Source organism: Lethenteron reissneri, chromosome 18, assembly GCF_015708825.2.
Source record: "Lethenteron reissneri isolate LAM-NWPU_2019-01 chromosome 18, ASM1570882v1, whole genome shotgun sequence".
NCBI lineage: Eukaryota > Metazoa > Chordata > Hyperoartia > Petromyzontiformes > Petromyzontidae > Lethenteron > Lethenteron reissneri.
Genome location: NC_083796.1, coordinates 1,461,921 through 1,486,532, shown reverse-complemented (window position 1 = coordinate 1,486,532; position 24,612 = coordinate 1,461,921). Strand labels below are relative to the sequence as shown.

At 55.4% G+C, this 24,612-nt stretch overlaps 1 protein-coding gene across 2 annotated transcripts; it reads left to right on the top strand.

Moving 5' to 3' along the window:
• Window positions 1-291: 291 nt before the first annotated feature.
• Window positions 292-24,234, top strand: LOC133343675 (neuroplastin-like). Of its 2 annotated transcripts, XM_061553407.1 has the most exons (10): window positions 300-517; window positions 5,944-6,681; window positions 7,821-8,007; window positions 13,873-13,961; window positions 14,462-14,601; window positions 14,910-14,975; window positions 15,504-15,834; window positions 19,528-19,600; window positions 20,909-20,973; window positions 21,467-24,234. In XM_061553407.1, the coding sequence occupies exons 1-9, from the start codon at window positions 427-429 to the stop codon at window positions 20,964-20,966; spliced, it is 1,773 nt and encodes a 590-aa protein (XP_061409391.1). In that variant the 5' UTR covers window positions 300-426; the 3' UTR covers window positions 20,967-20,973; window positions 21,467-24,234. The 2 variants fall into 2 exon arrangements, with proteins under 2 accessions (XP_061409392.1, XP_061409391.1); XM_061553408.1 differs by lacking the exon at window positions 19,528-19,600 and having other exon boundaries at window positions 292-517.
• Window positions 24,235-24,612: the final 378 nt, after the last annotated feature.

The window sequence follows — 24,612 nt, the reverse complement described above, 5'->3', positions numbered from 1 at the left end:
TCATAGGCTATGGGTGCGTAGTTCTGGCTGGTCAGGGCACACGCACCGATGCCTGCGCACCAGTGAATGGCACTGCCCGCAGTCCCCCCCTCCATCCCACCCCCTCCCTCCAACCCCCCACCCCTCTCCCAATCCCCCTGTTCTCGTCAACCCCCCCTCCCTCTCATCACCTACCCCACATCCCCTCCCTCCCTCCCTACAATCCCCCTGTTCTCTATCCTCATCCCCTCCATCCTCCCAATCCCCACGCCCCCCCCCCCCGCTCTTCCTCCCTCTCGAACCCCCCGGACCCACGCGCCGTCGAGCTGCACGCGCAGAGACGCGCGCTACCCGAGCGGCTCCCGAGCGGCTCCCGAGCGGCTCCCGAGCGGCTCCCGAGCGGCTCCCGAGCGGCTCCCTTTGGACCGAGAGCCTCGACTCGAGACGATGGCGCGAAGCAGCAGCAGCAGCAGCCGCCGCCTCCTCCTCCTGTCCCTGGTGATCGCGCTCGTCTCCTGGTCCACGGATGCGCAGTCAGGTGAGCCTGTGCGCACTCACCTGTGCTCAAGTGTACTCCCACGTGTGTACACACGTGGGTACACACGTGTGCTCAAGTGTGTACTCACCAAAAAACTTTTCGAAATCACCAAAATAATCCCAATTGGGCGAGAAGACAAATGATCTGGCGATGATGCTGCTGCTGCGTTTGGTAATGGTGCACAAACACAACAACAACAACTTGAACACACTCGTTAATACAAGTGTGTGTGGCCTTATAAAACAAATATACATTACAGGCGACGTTTCGAGCAATGGTCCTTCTGCATGAGATGAGCTTGCGCACAAGATTTGGATGGATTTGTTTGCATCCCGGGTTTCGTGGCGTCGGCATAGAGGGAGGGGAGTGTGGTAGGAGGGGGCGGGGAGCCTCCACCCAGCCAGCAGTGGATAGAACATGGCTCATTAAGTCTCGGGCACAACGAGACCATAGGGCAGTGACGTCGGGGCCACCGCGCTAATCCCCTAATCCGCTTCGAGGTTGGACTCCCACCCTCCACCCCCCGCCTCCCCTGCGGGGTTTGGAATAGCTGCGGGAATTATCGGACGGGCAGGATAAACCCTATCCACTGTATGTACTCTGCGTGTTCCGTCGGAGCGGGCATAGAGGAGCGCCGAACCCACCGACGTTGTGCTCGCTGCGGATTGGCTCACGGAATGTGGTTGGTCATTGTGAGCCGTTGGTGGTTGGGGTGGTTGGTGGTTGGGGTGGTTGGTGGTTGGGGTGGTTGGTGGTTGGTGGTTGGGGTGATTGGCGGTTGGTGGTTGGGGTGGTTGGTGGTTGGGGTGTCTGTGTGAGAAAAAAATAACCCCCTACCACCTCGTGGTGCCGGACGGGCAACGTTGTCGTGGACAGTGCTGTGGTGGGGAGGGCCAATTCCGATTGGCCTTTCCCCTCAGGGCATTTGTAACCACCACAGCGGCTAAATTGGGGCTCTGGATGGGTGTGAGGGTCTGGTATCCCCTTCACCTTCAATAAATTAACACAAACCACGTAAAAATCTAATTAATAAGCTTGTGCCGGAGGCACCGGGGGGACAGGCATCTATAACGTCTCCTGGCCAAACCCCATTTGGCGGAGCCAGGAGATTGAATCTTTACCCTCGGGGCTCCTCCAGAAACAACAAAAAGCGACTACGGATGGCCACGTGGAATGTTCGAACGCTCACTGCGTAGGAGAGGCTACCACTTCTCTGTCAGGAGCTGGAACGGTACTGCCTGGATCTCTGTGGTATTCAGGAGGTCTGGTGGACCGACTCTAGCTCCTTCCATCATTGAGGGGTGGACACTCCTCTACCCGGGGCAGGAAACTGCTAAACAACAGGGAGTGGCTCTTCTTCTGAACAAACGAATTAAGGGGGAGTGGGAGCGTGGCGGTGAGGTGTGGGAATTTGTAAGCCCCAGGCTACTTTGGGCTCGCCTTCCCATCAACCAGAGGCGAGGAGTGGTGGTCGTGGTTACTTATGCCCCCACTGAAGACAAACATCCGTGGAGGGATGCAGGCAGGGCCGATGAGTCAAATGCCTTCAATGACATCCTGTCACAGGTGCAAGCTAAAGTGGTCCCTCGGGATAGAGTCTTCTTGTTGGGTGACTTCAATGCCCGAGCTGGTCATGATGCTGGCACCTGGTCTGGAGTGATTAGAAGGCATGGGCCAGGTCAGCTCAATAACAACGGTAGGAGGCTGCTAGATTTTGTGCAGCCCTTGGGATTGTAATTACCAACACGCTGTTCCGGCATCGGCGCATCCACACAACATCATGGATGCATGCCGGGTCCAAGCATAGTGACGGAACAGCGGATGCGGGCCCATGTCCTTGACACCAGGACCTACCGTGGAGCTGATCTGCCCTCTGACCATCGACTTGTCATCTGTAAGATGCGCCTGCCATTCTTCCACTCCGGTGGTTGGTGTACACCCAGGACCCCATTCAAACCTAAGGTGGCCAGGCCTCAGCTAGCTGATGAAAGTTGCAAGCGAGAATTTCACCATCGCTTGTGGTTGGGGTTGGCATCGTCCCCCACTTCTCCAGATGTCGAGGGTAAATGAGCGAGGTTTAGGACTGTGACTCAGGCAGCTCCAATGGCTGCTTTGGGTACGTGGTCCAGACCTCCCCGGAGACCCTGACTGACAGAAGAGGTGTTCAGGATGGCTGAGAAAAATCAACAGGCCTACTCTAATCGTCTACAGCATCCCACGTCAAAGAATGAGGAGGCTTACCGCAGCCTTCGCTCGGAGGTTCTGAGAGCCGTGAGGCATTGCAAGGATGGGTGGTGGTCGCGGGTTGATAATGTCGTTATTACGCCACTGATAATGTGTTACTACGCAACTAATAATGTCGTCACTAAGCCACGTATAATGTAGTTACTACACCACTTATAATGTAGTTACTACGCCACTGATGTCGCCACTATGCTGCTGATAATGTAGTTACTACGCCACTGATAATGTCGTCACTACGCCACTGATAGTGTAGTTACTACGCCACTGATAATGTAGTTACTATGCCACTGATAATGTAGTTACTACACCACTGATCATGTAGTTACTACGCCACTGATAATGTCGTCACTACGCCACTGATAATGTAGTTACTACGCCACTGATAATGTAGTTATTACACCACTGATAATGTAGTTACTACACCACTGATCATGTAGTTACTACGCCACTGATAATGTAGTTACTACGCCACTGATAATGTAGTTACTACGCCACTGATAATGTAGTCACTACGTCACTGATAATGTAGTTACTACGCAACTAATAATGTCGTCACTATGCCACTGATAATGTACTTACTACACGACTGATAATGTAGTTACTACACCACTGATAATGTAGTTACTACACCACTGATAATGTAGTTACTACGCCACTGATAATGTAGTTACTACACCACTGATAATTTAGTTACTACGCCACTGATAATGTAGTCACTACGCCACTGATAATGTAGTTATTACACCACTGATAATGTAGTTACTACGCCACTGATAATGTCGTCACTACACAACTGATAATGTAGTACACATACACCACTGTAATTAATGTAGTCACTAACGTCCACTGATAATGTAGTTATACCGCCACTGATAGTGTAGTTACTACGCCACTGTAATTGTAGTTACTACGCCCACTGATAATGTAGTCACTACATCACTGATAATGTAGTTACTACCACCAACTTATAATGTAGTTACGTTCTCGCCACTGATGTCGCCCACTATGCTGCTGATAATGTAGTTCACTACGTCACTGATAATGTAGTCACTACGTCACTGATAATGTATTACTACGCCAACTGATAGTGTAGTTACTACGCCACTGATACTGTAGTTACTATTGCCACTGATAATGTAGTTACCACTGATAATGTAGTTACTTACACCACTGATAATGTAGTTACTACGCCACTGATAATGTCGTCACTACGCCACTGATAATGTCGTCACTACGCAACTGATAATGTAGTTACTATGCCACTGATAATGTAGTTACCACTGATAATGTAGTTACTACACCACTGATAATGTAGTTACTATGCCACTGATAATGTAGTTACCACTGATAATGTAGTTACTACACCACTGATAATGTAGTTACTATGCCACTGATAATGTCGTCACTACGCCACTGATAATGTAGTCAGTACACCACTGATAATGTAGTCACTACACCACTGATAATGTAGTTACTACACCACTCATAATCTAGTTACTACACCACTGATAATGTAGTCACTACACCACTGATAATGTAGTTACTACACCATTGATAATGTAGTTACTACACCACTGATACTGTAGTTACTACACAACTGATAATGTAGTCACTACGCCACTGATAATGTAGTCGCTACGCCACTGATAATGTAGTTACTACACCACTGATACTGTAGTTACTACACCACTGATAATGTAGTCACTACACCACTGATAATGTAGTTACTACACCACTGATAATGTAGTTACTACACCACTGATAATGTAGTTAGTACGCAACTGATAATGTCGTCACTACGCAACTGATAATGTAGTTACTACGCAACTGATAATGTAGTTACTACGCAACTGATAATGTAGTTACTACGCAACTAATAATGTAGTTACTACGCAACTAATAATGCCGTCACTAAGCCACTTATAATGTAGTTACTACACCACTTATACTGTAGTTACTACGCCACTGATGTCGCCACTATGCTGCTGATAGTGTAGTTACTACGCCACTGATAATGTAGTCACTACGTCACTGATAATGTAGTTACTACACCACTTATAATGTAGTTACTACGCCACTGATGTCGCCACTATGCTGCTGATAGTGTAGTTACTACGCCACTGATAATGTAGTCACTACGTCACTGATAATGTAGTTACTACGCCACTGATAGTGTAGTTACTATGCCACTGATAATGTAGTTACTACGCCACTGATAACGTCGTTACTACGCCACTGATAATGTAGTTATTATGCAACTAATAATGTAGTTACTATGCTACTAATAATGTAGTTACTACACCACTGATAATGTAGCTACTACACCACTGATAATGTAGTTACTACACCACTAATAATGTAGTTAGTACGCAACTGATAATGTCATCACTACACCACTGATCATGTAGTTACTATGCAACTGATAGTGTAGTTACTACGCCACTGATAATGTAGTTACTACGCAACTAATAATGTCATCACTACACCACTGATCATGTCGTTACTACGCCACTGATAATGTCATCACTACGCCACTGTCAAGTTCACAATGGCCGTGTCAGAGTCACTAAGCCAGCGGTGTTGAGAGTCTGCGTTGGTCAAGCCCCGTGGGTTATGACGCCAGTCTTAATAGGTTCACAATGGCTGCGTAAGAGGCATCGATCCAGCACTGCTGAAATGGGTTCATGCACTGGGTGAGGGCGCGTGTTTATCAGGGCATGTTCACAATGGCCATTTCAGAGGCCCTGCGACACCGCCAGGAAGGTGCAAGCCCGAGGTTTGGGTCTCTCTCTCAAGGGTCTCGTAATGGCCGTGTCATCGCCACTTCGCAGCACCACTAGGAACCCAATTTTCAACTCCTAGGTCATGGTCTCATCATTTCTTAATGACTTGTTTTATTAAACTAATCTTGTCTCTTTTGCTTGTCCGCTCCTTCCTATACCTGCTGCTGACTCACCTGCATCACCCCTTGTCTGTGCACCTGTAACACCCATATCTATACCTTTCCGCTCACCTCTATCATCCCCTACCTGTGCGCCTCACTACCACGGCCATCAACCACCACGCCCCACGACCCCGACCCACCCCGTGGTCCTCCTGAACTCCCGGTGAACCTTCCTTGACCTTTGACCGACCCCCACCATGCCCCTTCACCCCGATCTCTTGACCCTTAACCCCCAAAGCCGGCTTCGTGAGATCCCCGCTGTCCCAGTCGCTGCTGCTAGGGGAGACCACGACCCTGCACTGCGAGGTGGTTGGAGTCCCGACCCCAGAGGTTCAGTGGTGGTTCGCCCCGGCCCAGCGGGACATGATCAATGAAGACGATGATGGTGGTGGTGGTGGTGGTGATGATGATGAAGATGTTGACAACGATGAAGATGACGGCGATGTCGATGAATCTGATGACGATGATGATGTTGATGGAGAAAAAGCTCTCGGAACAAGAGAAGCCACCACGGTGACCCAGCAAGAAGATATTGCGTCATCATCTTCAGCGTCGTCATCTTCAGCGTCGTCATCTTCAGCGTCGTCGTCGCTGCCGCTCGTCCCCTGGCTCTCCGTGACGGACATCGACCGCGACCCCAGCGAGTTGGGCCCACCGGGGCTTGCGGACCTTCGGGGGGCTGCTGGTGGTCGCCGCCGCCCTGGGCAACGCCACCACGGCCGGATCTTCTCGCAGCTGTGGGACGGAGACCGCGGGGGCCTCGTGTCGCTGGTGACCGCGTACGGTCCCCGCGGCGCGCAGAGCGGCCTCACCCTGCGGGGGCTTGCGCATCGCCACGCGGGCACCTACGAGTGCCGCGCCAGCAACGCGCCCAGGAGGAACCACCCGCGCAGGGCCGGGATGGGGGCCCGCGGCAGAGAGCCCCTCCCTGTCCCGAGATGGGTGCGAGCTCAGGCGGCCATCGGCGTCATCGCCCGTACGTTCCGGCGGGGGGGGGGGGGGTGGAGAAGAAGGGGATGGCGTGGTTGGGAGTTGGTTTCTAAGAAGGGGAGTAGGGAGAGCGGTGGATCCAGAAACTTCCCGGGGGGCAAGAGGAGGGAGGGGGCGGGGGACAGTCCCAAATTTTTCTCTTTTCCCCTCTCGCTTCCAAACCAATCGTGGCGGCGCGATAACGAAATGAATGTTTAAATTATAATTTTATGGCGTCGCAAAGGCAGATGGGTCTCCCCCATCGCCCCGCCCCCCTCCTCTTTTGTATCCTTCACGAGGGGAGGGGGGTTGGGGGGTTCAGTACTTAAACCCATCAGGAACAGCCCTGCACGCTGTCTAGGAGTGTCGCGCCGCATCTCCACTAAACATGCCAACGTTAGCCCAACGTTGGCATGTTTGTTAGAAATGTTGGTCCGACGTTGGCCCAACATTCGATGTTTATTGGGTCATCGTCATCTCGCCTTCTCCTTCTTCTGCCCGCGTCACGCCGCGAAGGCCGCGTTGCACTCCCACGCCGACCTGAACAGGAGCTCGCTGACAGCACTCAGTGTGTAGTATAGTACTATAGTAATAGAGCAAGTGCAAAATCACTGAACCGGAATTGATAGCTTGAAAGCATTTAGCGCGGGGCCCTTGAAAGTGCGGGGCCCGTAGCTACTGTACATGTAGCTACTACACGTGTAGCAGCTACTACACGTGTAGTAGCTACTGTACATGTAGCTACTACACGTGCAGTAGCTACTACACGTGTAGTAGCTACTACACGTGTAGTAGCTACTGTACATGTAGCTACTACACGTGCAGTAGCTACTACACGTGTAGTAGCTACTAAACATCGAATGTTGGGCCAGCGCTGGTCGGTTGGAATAGGTGGAAGGAGACCCGGAGGCAGTGCCGGATTAGCCTCGTAACACGTGTAGTAGCTGCTACACGTGTAGTAGCTACTACACGTTACGAGGATAATCCGGCTACTACACGTGTAGCTACTACACATGTTACGAGGATAATCCGGCACTGCCTCCGGGTCTCCTTCCACCTATTCCAACCGACCAGCGCGACCCGAGAGCCCGTCTTGAACTCGTCCCTCTCCTACTCGCCGGCCCTGCCCTACCCGACCCCACCTAGACCCGGAGATCAGGACGTCCCCCGCGGTGCAGCTGTCGGGGTCCGGCCGCGATCGACGTCCCGTGAGCCTGCGCTGCGAGCTGTCCGCGGCCGCGGGGCTCCACGTGCTGGGCCACGCGTGGCTCAAGGACGGGAAGGCCCTGCCGGGCAGCGAGGACGACTCTGCCAGCCTCACCACCACCTACAGGTGGTGACGCGCTCGCCTCTACACTCGCCTCGACTCACTCGCTTTTCCACTCGCCTCTACACTCACCTCTACACTCACATCTACACTCATCTCTATTCTCACTCGCCTTGAGACTCACCTCTAGACGCACTCACCTCGACTCACTTTCCTCTCCACTCGCCTCTAGATTCGCCTCCAGACTCGCCTCGAACCTCTCGAGACTCACCTCTACACTCACCTCTACACTCACCTCTACACTCACCTCTACACTCACCTCTACACTCACCTCTACACTCACCTCTACATTCACCAGGGCATTCATTCCCATGGGCACCCTCCTGTGTGCCCCCTTGTGTCCGTTGACGGGGACGCTCACTTACTTTGGCCATCGCTCACCTGGGCCATCGCTCACCTGGGTGCTCACCTGGGTAGTCATCCGTAGAATCACTTGGGAACTCGACGCGTAAACTCACCTGGGTGCTCACCTGTAGAATCACTTGGGAACTCGATGCGTAAACTCACCTGGGTGCTCACCTGTAGAATCACTTGGGAACTCGACGCGTAAACTCACCTGGGAACTCACCTGTACAATCACTTGGGAACTCGACGCGTAAACTCACCTGGGCGACCGCTGACCACCTGGCCACTCGCCTTCAGACTCACCCGTCGGCTTCATCCGATGCCGCGCTTACCTGTGCACTTCTCGGTACACTCACCAGTACGCTCACTCACCTATCCCAGCCCTGCTTCAACTCATTTCCAACCCGGCTAAGTTCGGGCAGGGGGGGGGCGTTATAGGGGCGGGGGTGAAGGGGGGGGGGCTTGGGAGCAGTGCGGCGTTTGTCCACCCTCTCCCCTAATTACACCCCTCCCCTCCACCCCCTCCCCTCCAGCCCCTCCCCTCCAGCCCCTCCAGCCCCTCCCCTCCAGCCCCTCCCCTCCAGCCCCTCCCCCCCACCCCCTCCCCTCCACCCCCCCACCCCCTCCCCTCCAGCCCCTCCCCTCCACCCCCTCCCCTCCAGCCCCTCCCCTCCAGCCCCTCCCCCGCTAATCAAGAGCCCCCACCCGCACCTCTATCGACTGTGGCGACCACAGTGACCTCTCCCCAGGGGCTGCGAACCACGTGGGCGTCGGTTCGATCCCCGGCTCTGCCCCCCACCCCCCCACGCAGTGTATTCATGCGCCACGAGGAGGATTGTTACAGCTGTACACGTGACACCCATCGTTGTACTGCACCGCTATGCGCCCCCGCCTCCCTTCCCACATCTATCTATGAGCCTCGCCTACACCAACAGCGCGGTGATGTGTGGCTGTCCACCTCGCGCCTCCCGCCGTAACCGGGGAGAGAACTCGTCCGTGGACAGTGACTGTGTCAGTGTCAATGTGGTGAGGCTCCTACACTGCGAACGGGGTGAGGGGTGTACGGGGGTCTGTGAAGGTTGGGGGGTGGGGTCTTGGTGGGAGGTTTATGTGGTGTGGGTTATGGCACACGGGGAGCGGGGGCAATTAATTAAATACACAATTGGGTCACGTGGTCGAGGAATGTCACTTTGGGGGTCAAAGGAAGCCCCCGGCGTCGTGGGCTCGCGTGGAGCCCGGTTGGAAGGGTGGTGCCACCTGTCCGGGTTTGACCGGGACACTGCGGGATGAGTTGGCATCTGTGGTCGCGTGTCAGGAATTGAGGTCTGGTGGCAGATGTAGGCGGATGCGGCTGAGCAGCACCGAGATCTGTCTGTTCGTGGGTTTTTGTTGTTGTCGATTTCTCTAAGGCATTCAACACGACGTTCTCAGAGCCTGTAGGATGTGCAGGGCACTTTGTGGACATCATGAGACCGTTTCGTGACAACGTGACTGGTCGGGTATCCGTCGCAGGAACTGTGACAAGACCCTCGTTTTCACATTTGGCCATGGAGTGAAACAGGGACGTGCACTGGCCCCCAGCCCATTCGCTCTCCTCCTCTTAGCAAGGCTCACAGCCACGAGTGTAAATCTTAGCACCGGCATTTATATACGAACCCGGAGCGACGGCAAGCTGTTTAATCTGTCTCGGCTACGCGCTCACACCAAAGTGAGAGAACAGCGTGTCCGGGAACTGATTTTTCGCCGAGGAAACAGTCTTTGGTTGCTCACAGCCGGAGTGACATTCAAGACGTCGCTCACCGTTTTGCTGCAACTCGAGTTACACGGAGTAGTTGCTCCAACCAGCAAACGGACAAAATGTCATCAACAATCACCCAGAAGTCTTCGTCAGTGGTGAAGCTCCCAGGTGGGTGTGAACTCACATGGAAGGCGCAGTGTCTCACGACGACTCTGCAGACACCGAGATCTCATTGCGCCTTAGAGCTGCGTCTCAGACATTCCGTCACCTACATACGCGTCTTTGTTCCCAGCATGGTATTAAATATTCACCAAAGTAAAGGTGCTAATTCCTGCACGACTCTACTCTGTAGCAACACGTGACACTCTACAGACGACGCCTGAGACACTAACGCGCCCTACCGCTGAGACATTTGAGACAAATCGTGAGGATCGAGTGGCAAGAGCGAACTTCAAGCACCGAGGTGCTGGCGAGAGCGGGGGGGGGTCCCAGTTTAGAGGCGATAGTCGATACCTGCTCTCAGTTGACAAATAATTTTAACCGCTCTGATAGCTACAGACTTAGCAAAGCTTGGAAGCGTTTTATTAAGTAATAGACAATACATATTACAATTCCTTATAGAGGAATGAAGATGAACACGGCACAGTGTTGAGACGAGACCTCGTGCTGAGAAACGTGTCCCGGTTTGGTCTGCAGTGGAAAAGGTGGCAAACCTGTCTCTTGCTCGCTCACGCATTCCCTTACCCACACCCCCACTCACTCATTCACCCACTCGCCTACCCACACCCCCACTCACTTACCCACACCCCCACTCCCTCATTCACCCACTCGCCTACCCACACCCCCACTCACTCATTCACCCACTCACTTACCCACACCCCACTCACTCATTCACCCACTCGCCTACCCACACCCCCACTCACTCATTCACCCACTCACTTACCCACACCCCCACTCACTCATTCACCCACTCGCCTACCCACACCCCCACTCACTTACCCACACCCCCACTCCCTCATTCACCCACTCGCCTACCCACACCCCCACTCACTCATTCACCCACTCACTTACCCACACCCCACTCACTCATTCACCCACTTGCCTACCCACACCCCCACTCACTCATTCACCCACTCACTTACCCACACCCCCACTCACTCATTCACCCACTCGCCTACCCACACCCCCACTCACTCACTTACCCACACCCCCACTCACTCATTCACCCACTCACTTACCCACACCCCCACTCACTCATTCACCCACTCGCCTACCCACACCCCCACTCACTCACTTACCCACACCCCCACTCACTCATTCACCCACTCACTTACCCACACCCCCACTCACTCATTCACCCACACCCCCACTCACTCATTCACCCACTCACTTACCCACACCCCACTCACTCATTCACCCACTCACCTACCCACACCCCCACTCACTCATTCACCCACTCACTTACCCACACCCCCATTCACTCATTCACCCACACCCCACTCACTCATTCACCCACTCACTTACCCACACCCCCATTCACTCATTCACCCACTCACCTACCCACACCCGCACTCACTCATTAACCCACTCACCTACCCACACCCCCACTCACTCATTCACCCACTCGCCTACCCACACCCGCACTCACTCATTAACCCACTCACCTACCCACACCCCCACTCACTCATTCACCCTCCTACTTACAAACGCATCCACTCACACCCCATACGCTCACTCGCCTACCCATTCACCTCCTCACTACCCTTATCCACTCACCCACTCACTCATTCACCAACTCAATCACCCATCCTTACATTCACCCACCCACTCACTCACCCACTCACTCACTCACCCACTCACTCATTCATCAACTCACTCACCCACCCACTCACCCACTCACTCACTCGTCCGTCCACCACCCACTCGGGCCCCCACCAGTCCGAGGTGGGCTGCTGCTGTTGCTGTTGGCGGCACCGCGGAGCGCGTGGGGGTCGCGGTGGGTGTCGTGGAGCCGGCACCGACGCCGACTCGCCACGTGGGGGCGATGGAGGCGGCAAACGCCGCGGCTGGAGCTGGGGTCGCGGTGCTCGGTGCGCATGCGCGATATTTATTTATTGTGTGTGGTTAGGAGTGGTGTGTGTGTGTGGTGAGGAGTGGGGTGTGTGTGGTGTGTGTGGTTAGGAGTGGTGTGTGTGTGGTGAGAAGTGGGGTGTGTGTGGTGTGTGTGTGGTGAGGAGTGGTGTGTGTGTGGTGAGGAGTGGGGTGTGTGGTTAGGAGTGGTGTGTGTGTGGTGAGGAGTGGTGTGTGTGTGGTGAGGAGTGGGGTGTGTGTGGTTAAGAGTGGTGAGGAGTGGTGTGAGCGTGGTGAGTAGTGGGGTGAGTAGTGGTGTGTGTGGTGAGAGTGGTGTGAGCGTGGTGAGGAGTGGTGTGTGTGGTGAGTAGTGATGTGTGTGGTGAGAAGTGGTGTGAGCGTGGTGAGTAGTGGAGAGGAGTGGTGTGAGCGTGGTGGGTAGTGGTGTGTGTGTGGTGAGGAGTGGTGAGTAGTGGTGTGAGCGTGGTGAGTAGTGGTGAGGAGTGGGGTGTGTGGTGAGGAGTGGTGTGAGCGTGGTGGGTAGTGGTGTGTGTGTGGTGAGGAGTGGTGAGTAGTGGTGTGAGCGTGGTGAGTAGTGGTGAGGAGTGGGGTCAGTAGTGGTGTGTGTGGTGAGAAGTGGTGTGTGTGGTGAGAAGTGGTGTGAGTGTGGTGGGTAGTGGTGTGTGTGTGGTGAGGAGTGGTGAGTAGTGGTGTGAGCGTGGTGAGTAGTGGTGAGGAGTGGGGTCAGTAGTGGTGTGTGTGGTGAGAAGTGGTGTGTGTGGTGAGAAGTGGTGTGAGTAGTGGTGAGTAGTGGGGTGTGTGTGTGGTCGTCTTGAATGCATCTCTATGAGTCTCTATGGGTCTCTGTGGGTTTACTCTCCGGTCCATAGTTTTGATTTCACGGTCGCCCTCCTGCCCGCATCATCATCATCACCGCCGACGCGTCGTCGTTGGCCGCGATTGGCACGGTGCTGCTTACGTACGGCGCGAAAGAAGTTGAACGTCGCGCGGGTGAGGCTCACCGCTGCGCCACCGCTCTCCAGAGACCACCGCCCTCCTCCCAGCTGCCCGAGCCCCGCTCATCCATCCCGGGGCCCCGAGGCTTCAGCAGCAGCCGCAGCAGCAGCGACTCGGGCTGCACGTGGCGTGAATGCCACGCGGTGTCGCGCCCGTGACGTCCGCGGTGTCGCTCGCCCCGGCGGGCAGGGGGGGGGGTGGCGGTGGGGGTGGGACGACGGTGGAATACGGAATGGAGTCTTCGTCGTGGAGGAATCCGATGAGCTGTGCATCTCTTCTTTGTTTGACGCAGTTAAACCGGTGACCGTGCAAACCGGGGCCGTTTTCAGGACCCGGGAACCGATGCCCGGTGCATTGTTGGACATGGAGTGCGCACAATAATTGGCACTGTAAGGCAACGTACAAACGGCATGGCGGCAGCCCCAAGGCACCGCGTGGTTTATCATTTGTCTCCCGTTACCTCAGAAGGTAAAGGCGAAGCCCCTGCAATTGCTCCTGCGGCCGCATGTCCCTTGTCCCGTGACCCGTGACCCATGTCCCATGTCCCGTGACCTGTGACCCGTGTCCCGTGACCCGTGACCCGTGACCCATGTCCCGTGACCCATGTCCCGTGACCCATGTCCCGTGACCCATGTCCCGTGACCTGTGACCCTTGTCCCGTGTGCCGTGACCCATGTCCCGTGCTCCGTGTCTCGCCGCAGCATCGAGGTGACGGACTACAGTGCCTCGGGCCTCTACACGTGCGCCTTCCACACCGAGCCGCCCGTCAACAGCTCCATCGCCGTCAATGGTGACCCCCCCCCCCACTCCCCATGACCCCGTGACCCCTAACACCTCGCAACCTCTGACGACACAGTGCCCCTCACCACCAACGTATGCCGACCGCTGTCGCGCTCACCTCTGACACGCCGAATTCTGACCTCGGTCACACCGACATCGTGACCTCTTGACCTCTAACACACTGACCCCTGGCACGTTTACCCTTCACACATCTCATGTGCTGGCCCATTGGGGGCCCTACACGTAAATCATGGACCCCTCCTCGCCCCTGTCTTGACGACGATGACGACGACGACGATGACGACGACGATGACGACGATGACGACGACGACGATGATGACGACGACGACGACGATGACGACGATGATGACGACGATGACGACGACAACGACGATGACGACGACGATGACGACGACGACGATGACGACGATGATGACGACGATGATGACGACGACGATGACGACGATGACGACGACGACGCTGACTGCACTCCCCCCGCTCCCCCTCCAGCGCCGTTGGTGGTGGAGGCGCCCCACGCATCGGAGAGCGCGGACGAGGGGGGCTCGGTGTCCCTGCGCTGTGACGCACGCACCTACCCACCCCCCGCCGCGTGGACCTGGCACCGCCAGCAGCACGACGGCACCATGCAGGTGGGCACCCTGCAGGTGGACACTGCAGGTGGACACTGCAGGTGGGCACCTTGCGGGGTGGACAACCTGCACGCGGGCACCCTGCGGGGTGGACACTGCAGGTGGACACACTGCAGGTGGACACTGCAGGCGGACACACTGCAGGTGGACACTGCAGGTGGACACACTGCAGGTGGACACTGCAGGTGGACACTGCAGGTGGACACACTGCAGGGTGGGCAACCTGCAGGTGGGCACCATTCAGGAGGAGGACCCGTACATTCCCTTATGTGTCCTCCCTCCCTCCCTCCCTCCGTCCCTCGTCCCAGGTGATCGGCTCTGTGCGGGACGGGGAGGAGGTTGGTGAGGACTCGGGCACGGGAGACGCGGAGGCGGTGAGAGACCCTGGGGTCACGTGACTCACCCCGCGGGTCACGGGAGTCAACCCTGACACGTAGACCACACGCCCCCCCCCCCCCCCTCACCGTGTTTCCACAATACAAAATACAAAATTCGAGCGTTGTATTTTCCTTACACATCCCATTAGCCACCCGGCCTTCTGCAAGTACATCATTTCAGCACCTTTGGTTCGGCACAACCAAGCCCGTGGACTGGTTTCGGCGCTTGGTGTCTCATCAGCAGGCTCGAGCTCGCTTGAACCGGGCCACTTGACTATACCGCACCTGGCTAGTAGGACCTCTCACCTGTTGTTAGGTCACCCGAGTAAAGGAGGCCTTTGTGACCTGGACAAAATCGGTCGTGCGATATCGGAGGTATCGGAGGTAAGGTCGGAGTGTGGGCGGAAGAAGTATGGATGTGGTGTGCAGGGTGCAGAAGCATTTACTGGTCAGAAATTAACGCCACAGGTTTCACCCCCTCCCCCACTCCCGCCCCTCCCCCCCCCCGCCCCCCCTCTGTGTCAGGGCCGCGCCGTGGTGGTGGTGTTGAATGGGGGGCGCCGCTCGGAGCTTCGCCTGGGCCCCCCACTCGTGTCGAGCCGGGACTCGGGGCTCTACGTGTGCAACGCGAGCGTGGCCGCGCGGCTCGCTACCGGTGCGGCGGAGGTGGAGGAGGGGGGGGTCGCGGATGAGGGCCCCGCGTGGGGGTCCGGGCAGGTGTCGCTGCGCGTCAGGGCCCACCTGGCCGCGCTGTGGCCCTTCCTGGGCATCGTGGGCGAAGTGGTGCTGCTGACGGGCGCCATCCTGGTGTACGAGCGCAGGCAGGTGGCCAGGAAGAGGCTCGCCAACGGGGCCGGTGAGAGGCGGACGCGGCCAGAGGGAGTGGGGGGGAGAGGGTGATGAGAGAGTGGGAGAGAGGGAGGGGGTGAGGGAGGGAGTGGAAGAAAGGGAGGGAGAGTGAGAGGAAGGGAGGAAGGGGAGTGGGAGAGAGGAGTGGGAGAGTGAGGAGAGATGGAGGGCAAGTGGGAGGGAGAGTGAGGAGAGGGAGGGAGAGAGAGGGGAAAGTGAGGAGTGGGAGAGATTGAGGGAGAGAGAGAGAGGGAGGGAGGGAGGAGAGAGAGATGAGTGGGGAGAGTGGGAGGTGAGTGTAGGAGAGAGAGAGGGAGAGTGGAACCAAGCGTCAAATTTGGTCCTGACGGCATACGCCGACGACGTCCTCCTCATCCTGCGCTTTCTGGATGATGTCGCCCTGCTGCATGAGTGCCAGGAGGTCTTTACGAAGGCCTCCTCATCAAAAATGAACTGGCAAAAGTGCAGCGGGCTCCTGGTTGGAGCGTGGGACATGACCGAGTGTCCCCAGAAAGCAAAAGCCATAAATTGGAGCGCACCATCGCTGCTGCACCACCTGGGGGTGTTCCTGGGATAAGAGGAGGAACCACCGCAGAGGAACTGAGTCGAGCTGGAGGAGAAGGTGAAGGAGCGGCTGGACACCTGGAATCGCCTGTGCAAGTTCCTCACCTTCAGGACAAAGATGTTGGTGGTGAACCAGCTGGTGATGTCCATGCTGTGGCACCGACTCTTCTCCCTGCACCCCCCCCCCCCCCCCCATGAGCCTCGTCAACGCGCTTCAGAAGCGAGTCCTCGACTTCTTCTGGTCGGGCGGAGGACACCGGGTCGCGGCTGGGGTCCTGGCCCTGCCACTGGACGAGGGCGGTCACGGGCTGGTGTGCGTGCGGAGTCAGCTGGCCACCTTCCGACTGCAGGCCGCGCAAAAGTTCCTGCACGCCGCCCCTGCACCGGCCTGGAACGTCACGGCCTCCTTCCTCCTGAAACAGCTGGGGGCTCTGCAGTGCTCCAAACAACTATTCTACATAGACCTGCAGGGCCTCCCACTGGGACAGCTGCCACCTTTCTACAGGAGCGTCCTGCAGACATGGAGCTCCCTCGCCGTCAGGAGGCTGAACCAGCCGTGATCGGCCGAGGATCTGGTCTTCGAACCGATCCTCAGGGACCCGCAGACAAAGCTGCCATCCACCACCACCACCCCTGGCATGGAGAGGTGCCTCGCCAACGCACGGCTGACCAGGAGATCTGGTGGAGCCCAGAACACGGGGCCGGTGGCTCGGACCGCCCGAGATGGCCGCAAAGACAGGGCTTCAGTCGCTCTGGGTGGCTGCCCGGATTTTGACCGAAGCCAAGGGGGCCTTTTCAGCGGCAGCAGGGAGAACGCCCCCCATCGGCATCGGGGATGACGAGGCCCCTCTCGGTCCCCCTCCACCGGAGCTCTCCGTCGTGCCGCTGCATCGCCAATGCCGACAAACAAAGGCAGATCATGACCTGTGCCAGCTGGAAGACCTACCAGAGGTGGCCTTCACAAACATCAAGAGGAAGGTGCTCTACTCCTACATGGTCCAGTTTCACCAACAGGATGCCCTGAGGAGCCACAATGACCATGGAGGGAAGCCCTGCCCTGCATCTCTCCGGAGAGGCCTCTCTGGAGGCAACTCTACTCCAGCCTGACGTACAATCGCATCGGCGACCTCAGCTGGAGAATCGCCCAAGGCACCGTCACCACCAACGCCTCCCTGGCGCGCTTCACGACACATCCCCGGAGTGCCGGTTCTGCGGTAAAGTGGAGACAGTGGTGCACCAATATGTGGAGTGCAAGAGCCTGGACTCGCTATTCAAGGTCCTCAAAAACATCCTCCTAAGGTTCAGCCTCCACTTCTCCCCGACGGTCCTCATCTTTGGACACCCGAAGGGCGATCGATCACAACATCTTCAGGGGCAGGTCAACGTGCTCGTCGGCTACGCCAAGCTCGCCATGTACAGGGCGAGGAAGGTGGCCGTGGAGGGGAAACGTCCGGCCAGCAGCCTGGGCATCTTCCACGCCCTGGTCGGAGCCAGGGTGTGGCTGGAGTTCCGCCATGCGCAGCTGACCCACGCCATGCCGGCCTTCAAGGAGCAGTGGGCGCTGGAGGAGGCCGTGTTCTCAGTGGCAGAAGACGGGGAGCTCTGCATGCAGATTATGAGCTACCCGTTGGAGGCCGTAGGACTGCGAGAAGGGCTGGGTGCAGATGCAGCACTTGTTGTCGTTTAATTTGTTTTTATTACATAGAGAACAGGGGGAACATAGAGAGAGAGAGTAGGGAGAGAGGGGGTAAAGAGAGAGGGGGTAGAGAGAGAGGGGGTAGAGAGAGAGGGGATAGAGAGAGAGAGGGGTAGAGAAAGAGAGAGGGGGTAGAGAGAGAGAGGGGGTAGAGAGAGAGAGGGGTAGAGAGAGAGAGAGGTAGAGAGAGAGAGGGGGTAGAGAGAGAGAGAGGTAGAGAGAGAGAGGGGGTAGAGAGAGAGAGGGGGTAGAGAGAGAGAGGGGGTAGAGAGAGAGAGGGGGGTAGAGAGAGAGAGGGGGTAGAGAGAGAGAGAGGTATAGAGAGAGAGAGGGGGTAGAGAGAGAGGGGGGTAGAGAGAGAGCGAGGGGTAGAGAGAGAGAGGGGGGTAGAGAGAGAGAAGGGGTAAGAGAGAGAGGAGGATGAGAGAGAGAGGGGTAGAGAGAGAGAGAGGGGGTAGAGAGAGAGGGGGTAGAGAGAGAGAGAGGGGGTAGAGAGAGAGAGGGGTAGAGAGATGGGGAAGGGGTAAGAAGGAGGAACAGAGTGTGCTTCTTCGTGTTGATCTTTGTGTCTATCAAAGTAGCACAGATTGATACTGTTGCACAATGGTAAAACACGTAAAATATTTCATTTAAAAAGGGAGGGGGGAGCACATAAGGAAAAGCAATGAAAAAAACGAATTGATGAACGAAGCAAAGTGCCACCTCAACCGAGCATCTTATTATTTCCTCTGATCGTAAAAAGAGAGAGAGAGAGAGGGGAGAGAGAGGGGGTTTGCCAGTGAGCCGCTTGTCCCAAGGACACCACCCTCCCCATGCTGGAGAGGGAACAAAGTAAAGTGTGCATCTTTACAAAGGACGCCTAACATATACAAGGGCCAAAGCCACACAAACAAAGGACACCCCAAAGAAAACACGGCAGGTAGGGAGGGTGAAGGTTGAAAGGCCATACCCACGAACATGCGAGAGCCACACCCACGCATGCATATTTTACAAAGGACACCCAAAATCATAGGGGTCAAAGCATAGCCACTCACACGAACACAGCGCAAATGCACGCCCAGTGCGCGTTTACAAAGGGCACCCATAAATCCGGGGCCAAGCCCACGCGTACATGAGGGGCCCTGTGTCACAGCTGTTCGCCAAACAGGACGTTCGTCGTCGCTCCAGCCATGCACGTTGTACAGCGGCTCTGCGCGTCTGACATTTAAGCTCGTCGCTGCTGTGGTCGTAATGAGGTTTCACCTCGTTGCAGTGAATGTTGTTCCCTGGTCGTGCGTGGAGTCACAAGGAGGCCTGCTTTCAAATTAATTATCGTCTCCTCCCCCGTGACCCCTGTTTGACCCCCTGTGACCCCTTTTAACCCCTGATCGCTCCCCCCCCCCCTCCTGTGACCCCCATGATCGCGACTCTCCCTGCATGACCCGGTGATCCCACGAGCAGATGATGACCCCGTGGCACCGCGAGTTCCCCAGGCGCTTACCGTGGTGATCAAAAACCTCGACGCTGACGAAATGTACGATGGTGTTATCGATGCATTGTGGGTGACGCGTGATAGCCGAGTAAATAAATCAATTTAACCGACTTCCACGTCTCAAGATAATTGGTCATGCTTCAGTCCATCATCAGCCAATCGGCTTTCCAGACCAATGTTAACCAGCCGCATTTGTCTGGCAAGCAAGCAAAGTGTGGGCCGGTTCAGACTTTCTGGCTCTCATCAGCAGGGTTGTTGTTGCTGCTCGCCGGTAACTTCCGACTGCCGTGTTCTCCGTTTCCTCCTGCCACTCGTGTCCCCTCTCCTCCTCTGCTCTTGTCCTACCCCTGTCTGCCCCCCCCCCTCGCTGTCCGGCCTCCACTCTAATAGAGCAGAATTACTTTTGTCTCTCGTCTCTCGTCAGCTGTTGTCATGACACGCCCTGCCCATTTTGCTTTAACAGCAGTGTCAGGCTGGCTAAACAACGTTCACGATGGGGCCCTCGTTCAACACAAAAAGTAGTGTTGTAATATATATGCATATATATTAAAACTCACTACGCTGTTGCGAGGTATCATGGCTATTGGATTTTACTAGCCGGACTTAGAGGTTAATTTCAGCACCAAACATTTGGTCGATATTTTGAATAGTATAGCCTGTCTTTGGCAAGCGTCTATTTTTGTAAAGTATATCAAACTTTATCGTTACCGCATATAAACGGAGGCTCAATATCTCAACCGCAAGCAATCTGTGTCCCGACAAGGCCAGAGGAGATGTGTCAACAAGTCACAAATTGTGGGTGCCACGTGGCACAAATCAAGATGGCTGTAAATTATATAAAATGGACGCCTAAAAACACTTTTTTTTTTTACAAAATGTCGATCTTGATGTAAAAAATGTAATCTGAAAAAAATGTCTACCAATATTTTCACGGCAACTGGATGTGTTTACATATGTACTGTTGACAAGTGAAGCCCAATGCAAATACATGTCTGGTATGTCGCGAGTTAAAAGTCTTAAGATGATTTTGTATAATCAGGTGAGAAGAACTCAAGAGACCAGGATAGAATCTCATGTGAAGAGTGACCTGGTCACCAGGTTGACGAAAGCAATGAGGACAGCGATTAAACAAATAGAGATTAGAGCAGAGACCAGCAAAGATAAATAATGGCAAATACAACGGCGTTACCAAAGAAATGGAAAAAGTGCTGAAAAACGATGCGATATTACATTAGTACATCTCCTGTAATGAGTTGACGAGCACGTGATGCACATCTCTGGTAATGGCCGCGTTCGTTCACACAATCGCACGTGCGTTGTTAATTGATGGCTACTATTATTTATTTGTAGGAAAAGCGGCGCTGACGCCAGGCACGACTCGGCACTGAGACAGCGCGCCACGCAGTGATGGGCGGGTGAGTGATGTCACGTGCTTTGTGGTGGTGATGTGTGATGTGATGTGTGCACCGGTGTTGGTGTGTGTGTGAGAGAGGGAGACGCAGAATGACTCTCCGTGTCGCTGTTGATCTCTCTCCGAGTGATCCCCTATCTCTGTTCAGCTCTCTTCTGATCGTGGTCACGGTGTTGTTCCTCTGTGTTCCGCTCTGGTCATGCATCTCGGGTTCCCTGTGCTCCCTGCCCTGTCTCTCTGTGTCCACGTCTCTGTTCCTCTCTTGGTGTCTCGCTCACTGTTCCTCGACCTGTTCTTTGTGTTCCTTTGCCCGTACGTTCCTCTAATTCATTGTTCTGTTCTCTTGCTGTTCCCCTTTTCTGTTTACGTTTTTCTATATTCAAATCAAAATGTAACTTTCTATTCTCTGTTTTTTTCTCTCGATGCAGCGCTCACATCGACGTTCCCGTGTCTCTGTTCCCTACACCCCCCCCCCCCCCCACTCCTTCCCCCTCCAGTTCCTCTCGTCTCGTTCCAGTCCCCGTCGTTCCGTTCCAGCCCCGCGACGAGGAGGCGCGACCGCGACAGCAGGCGCAGCCTCGAACTCACAGTCGCATCAAAACAAATATAGACCAATAATCACAACAACAACAGCAGCAATTAACGGTTAAGTATGCGCGTGTGGAAACTGGGTCACGTGGCGTGAGCAGGCTCGTCGCACGAGGGGACGATCAGCGGGCCCGCACCGAACGCCGCGAACCGGCCAAGCGCAAGCTTCGGTGAAACCCGAGTCCTCGATTCCTTTACTAAATCGTAATTGACAAGGTGATTTAGCGCTATTTAATTAATTAGGGGCCGTCATTCCCTCCGAGTGTGAATTGCGACTGGAACTTGCCCCTCTCCCTCGGATTCGAGCCAACCGGGCCCCACCGCGTGCCCGAGACGCGCAACGTAGAGGCCGCCTCTCATCGAAACTCCACGTGGCGACGCGTCGCGTTCATTGGCTTGCGTTGAATTCCGACCAATCACCCCCCACCCATCCCTACCCACCGACCCTTACCCACCGACCCCTACCCACCGACCCCTACCCACCGACCCCTACCCACCCACTCATACCAATCAATTCCCCCCCCAACTCCTCCTCTACCACCACCACGTCCCGCAAACTCACGCAGTTCGGTGCCGTGATCAGCCGCTGTTTGTGATGCGGGCCCGACACCCGACACACGCGCGGCTCTTCCCAAATGAGACGCAAAGTGACTTTCACTTGCGCGCCAGTGACGTAGCCGTATCGACGCTCGTGTCAAGATGAAATGCGACCGCGTGCTCGTGCAGACGACGCACAAAGACAACGATCCGTCCCAGGTAGACTTTGACAGGGCAAGTGCTATGAGTGAGTAGCACCTATAAAGGCACGGCGCGGCACAAGAGGAGGTCTTTGGTCAGCACTACGCCCCGCCGGCTTTGTCTCCTCAGTGCTGATATTTACACACCGCACCAGGTACTCATTGAAGGCTGAGGCGACCTAGGAGTGGCCCGGGACCGGTTCGAATATTCGGCACTGGCGAAGTGAGCTCGGGTCGGAATGCAGTGCACTCATCGCTGCGCCACCGCTTCCGTGCAACAACAACAACAACAACCGCCATTCACGGTTGTATTGCTTGTGCCAGGCTAGGTGCACCTTGAGGCCGTCACGTGAAATGTCGAAGGCTCGTTGGTGGAGGTCACGGGACAGGCCCAGGTGTTATGGGTTGACTGACTGAGGTGTATGTATGTTGAACTTCTTTTGCACCGTACGTAGTCAACCGCGCTAGCAAACTGAACACAAAACGCAGTTCGAAAGAAAAAAGTTTTCAATCTAGATAATGATTTAAAAGTGCATAGCTCCGGTGGTTTCCTAATATCGGAAGGAAGAGCGTTCCAGACGGCCACAAAAGCGCATCCGAAAGCGCGCGATGCGGTGACCGCCTTTGTTCGATGGCTGAGCCAAAAGCCGCTATTAGGATGAGCGGAGTTCGCGTGGTGATGGTTTATGCTCCTTAACGAGATCTGCAAGGCATTGTGGTTCGTTAGTGGCAAGCACTTTGTGTGTAATGAGTGCGACCTTCAAATGTACTCGTTCAGAGATGGCTGGCAGATGCACCACCTGTGATCCCTACTGTGCCAGCTCGCTGACTGTTTACCGCCCAGCGCTCGGCTCGTTGTTGTGAGCGTCGCTCCTCCGCCCTCCGCTGCTGGAGGGCGACTGCCTCCAACTGCCCAGTAGCAGCAGCGTCCTTCACGAACCTCCTCGACCGCAGAGGCCGATCGTGACACCGCTGGTATCGGTCATCGGCAAGCCCACTCGGCTCCACATCCTCCTGTACCACATCACTCCATCTCTTCTCTAGCCCGTGCCGCGCCCGTTTAGCCCCCTCATACATACACACAAACATTCACACACAAACATTCACACACAAACACAGATGCACATTCACACACAGCAAAGACAAACATCCCCTGTGCAGCCTTTCCAGATACAAAGACACGGACACAACAACACTTCGCAACTCCGATTAGCACGGTTGGCTACGTACGGTGCGAAAGAAGTTCAACAATCAGTACATGCAACGCAGATACACTCGCAGAGATACAGATGCGCACAAACGCACTTTGACACATGCAGATACAAAGACACACACACTGGCATCTGCTGTTACGCGATGATGATGATGTTGTTGTGATGTAGAGCTTGATTAACCCACTGTCATCCACTCCCCCCCCAAAAAAAATCTATTTTAATAATTGTTTGAAAGTGGGGGGAGGGTGGAGGGTCAATTGCCCCGCCTGCCCCCCACTCCCCCCCCCCGCCCCCTCCTGCATCGTTACATTAACCCAGAGCACGGGGCACTTAACGATTCACGATCCCTCTCCCTCCCACAGCCCTCTCCCCCCACCCTGACCCCCCCCCCCCACCCATTATTTGACTGTGGCTGGCTCTGTCTCTTGTTCTGTCTCGCTTGACTTTGTCTGAACTCACGAGACAGACAATACAGACGGGACGGTTACCGTTCGAAAAAAAATTGATCGATAATTTAATCGAATCGTGTGCCTGAATTGTTGCAATTAATCGAATTGCAATTTGGGGCCGCGAAATTAATTATTAATTTCCTTTTTCAAGTGTCGTGTAGTAACCGCATAACGCTTCCTCCTCCTCTCTCGTTCTGCCTCCGTCTGCTCTCTTAATTAGAACAATAACAACAACAATAACAACAACAATAATAATAAAGTCACAATAGAGACAGTGGCCGTACGCGGACTGCCTTTTGTGTCGGTGACTTCACTTGGTTCCGCTCCCCGGCGCGAGTCAACAACCCCGTGCGTGGCGGGCGGGGGGGCTGCTGATGAGAGCCCCGCCAAGCGCGGAAGAAGCCGGCACCACGGCGGTGTCGCTTGGCTCTGCCCGATCATGATCGAGGCTCCCGCCGCTGTGAGGGCGTGAGGCCGACGGAGCCGTGTGGGTTCGGGAGCCGCCTCTCGTCCGGTGAACAGAACCCTCCGCTCCCCCCAGCCCCCCACTCCCGTCCCTCTTCCTCTCTCTCTCTCTGTACAGCAGCCGCGTGCTGTCCACGAGAGGACCTCGCTGTTTAATTGACCTCCCTGATTTCAAGGTCACCCTCATCCT

What these genes read in the sequence shown, in the direction of transcription:
- LOC133343675 (XM_061553407.1), top strand. Translation starts at nt 427, where the DNA reads ATGGCGCGAAGCAGCAGCAGCAGCAGCCGCCGCCTCCTCCTCCTGTCC. An exon ending in GGCCATCGGCGTCATCGCCC is followed by an intron (nt 6,682 to 7,820) that starts GTACGTTCCGGC and finishes GACCCCACCTAG; the next exon opens with ACCCGGAGATCAGGACGTCC. An exon ending in AGCACGACGGCACCATGCAG is followed by an intron (nt 14,602 to 14,909) that starts GTGGGCACCCTG and finishes CCCTCGTCCCAG; the next exon opens with GTGATCGGCTCTGTGCGGGA.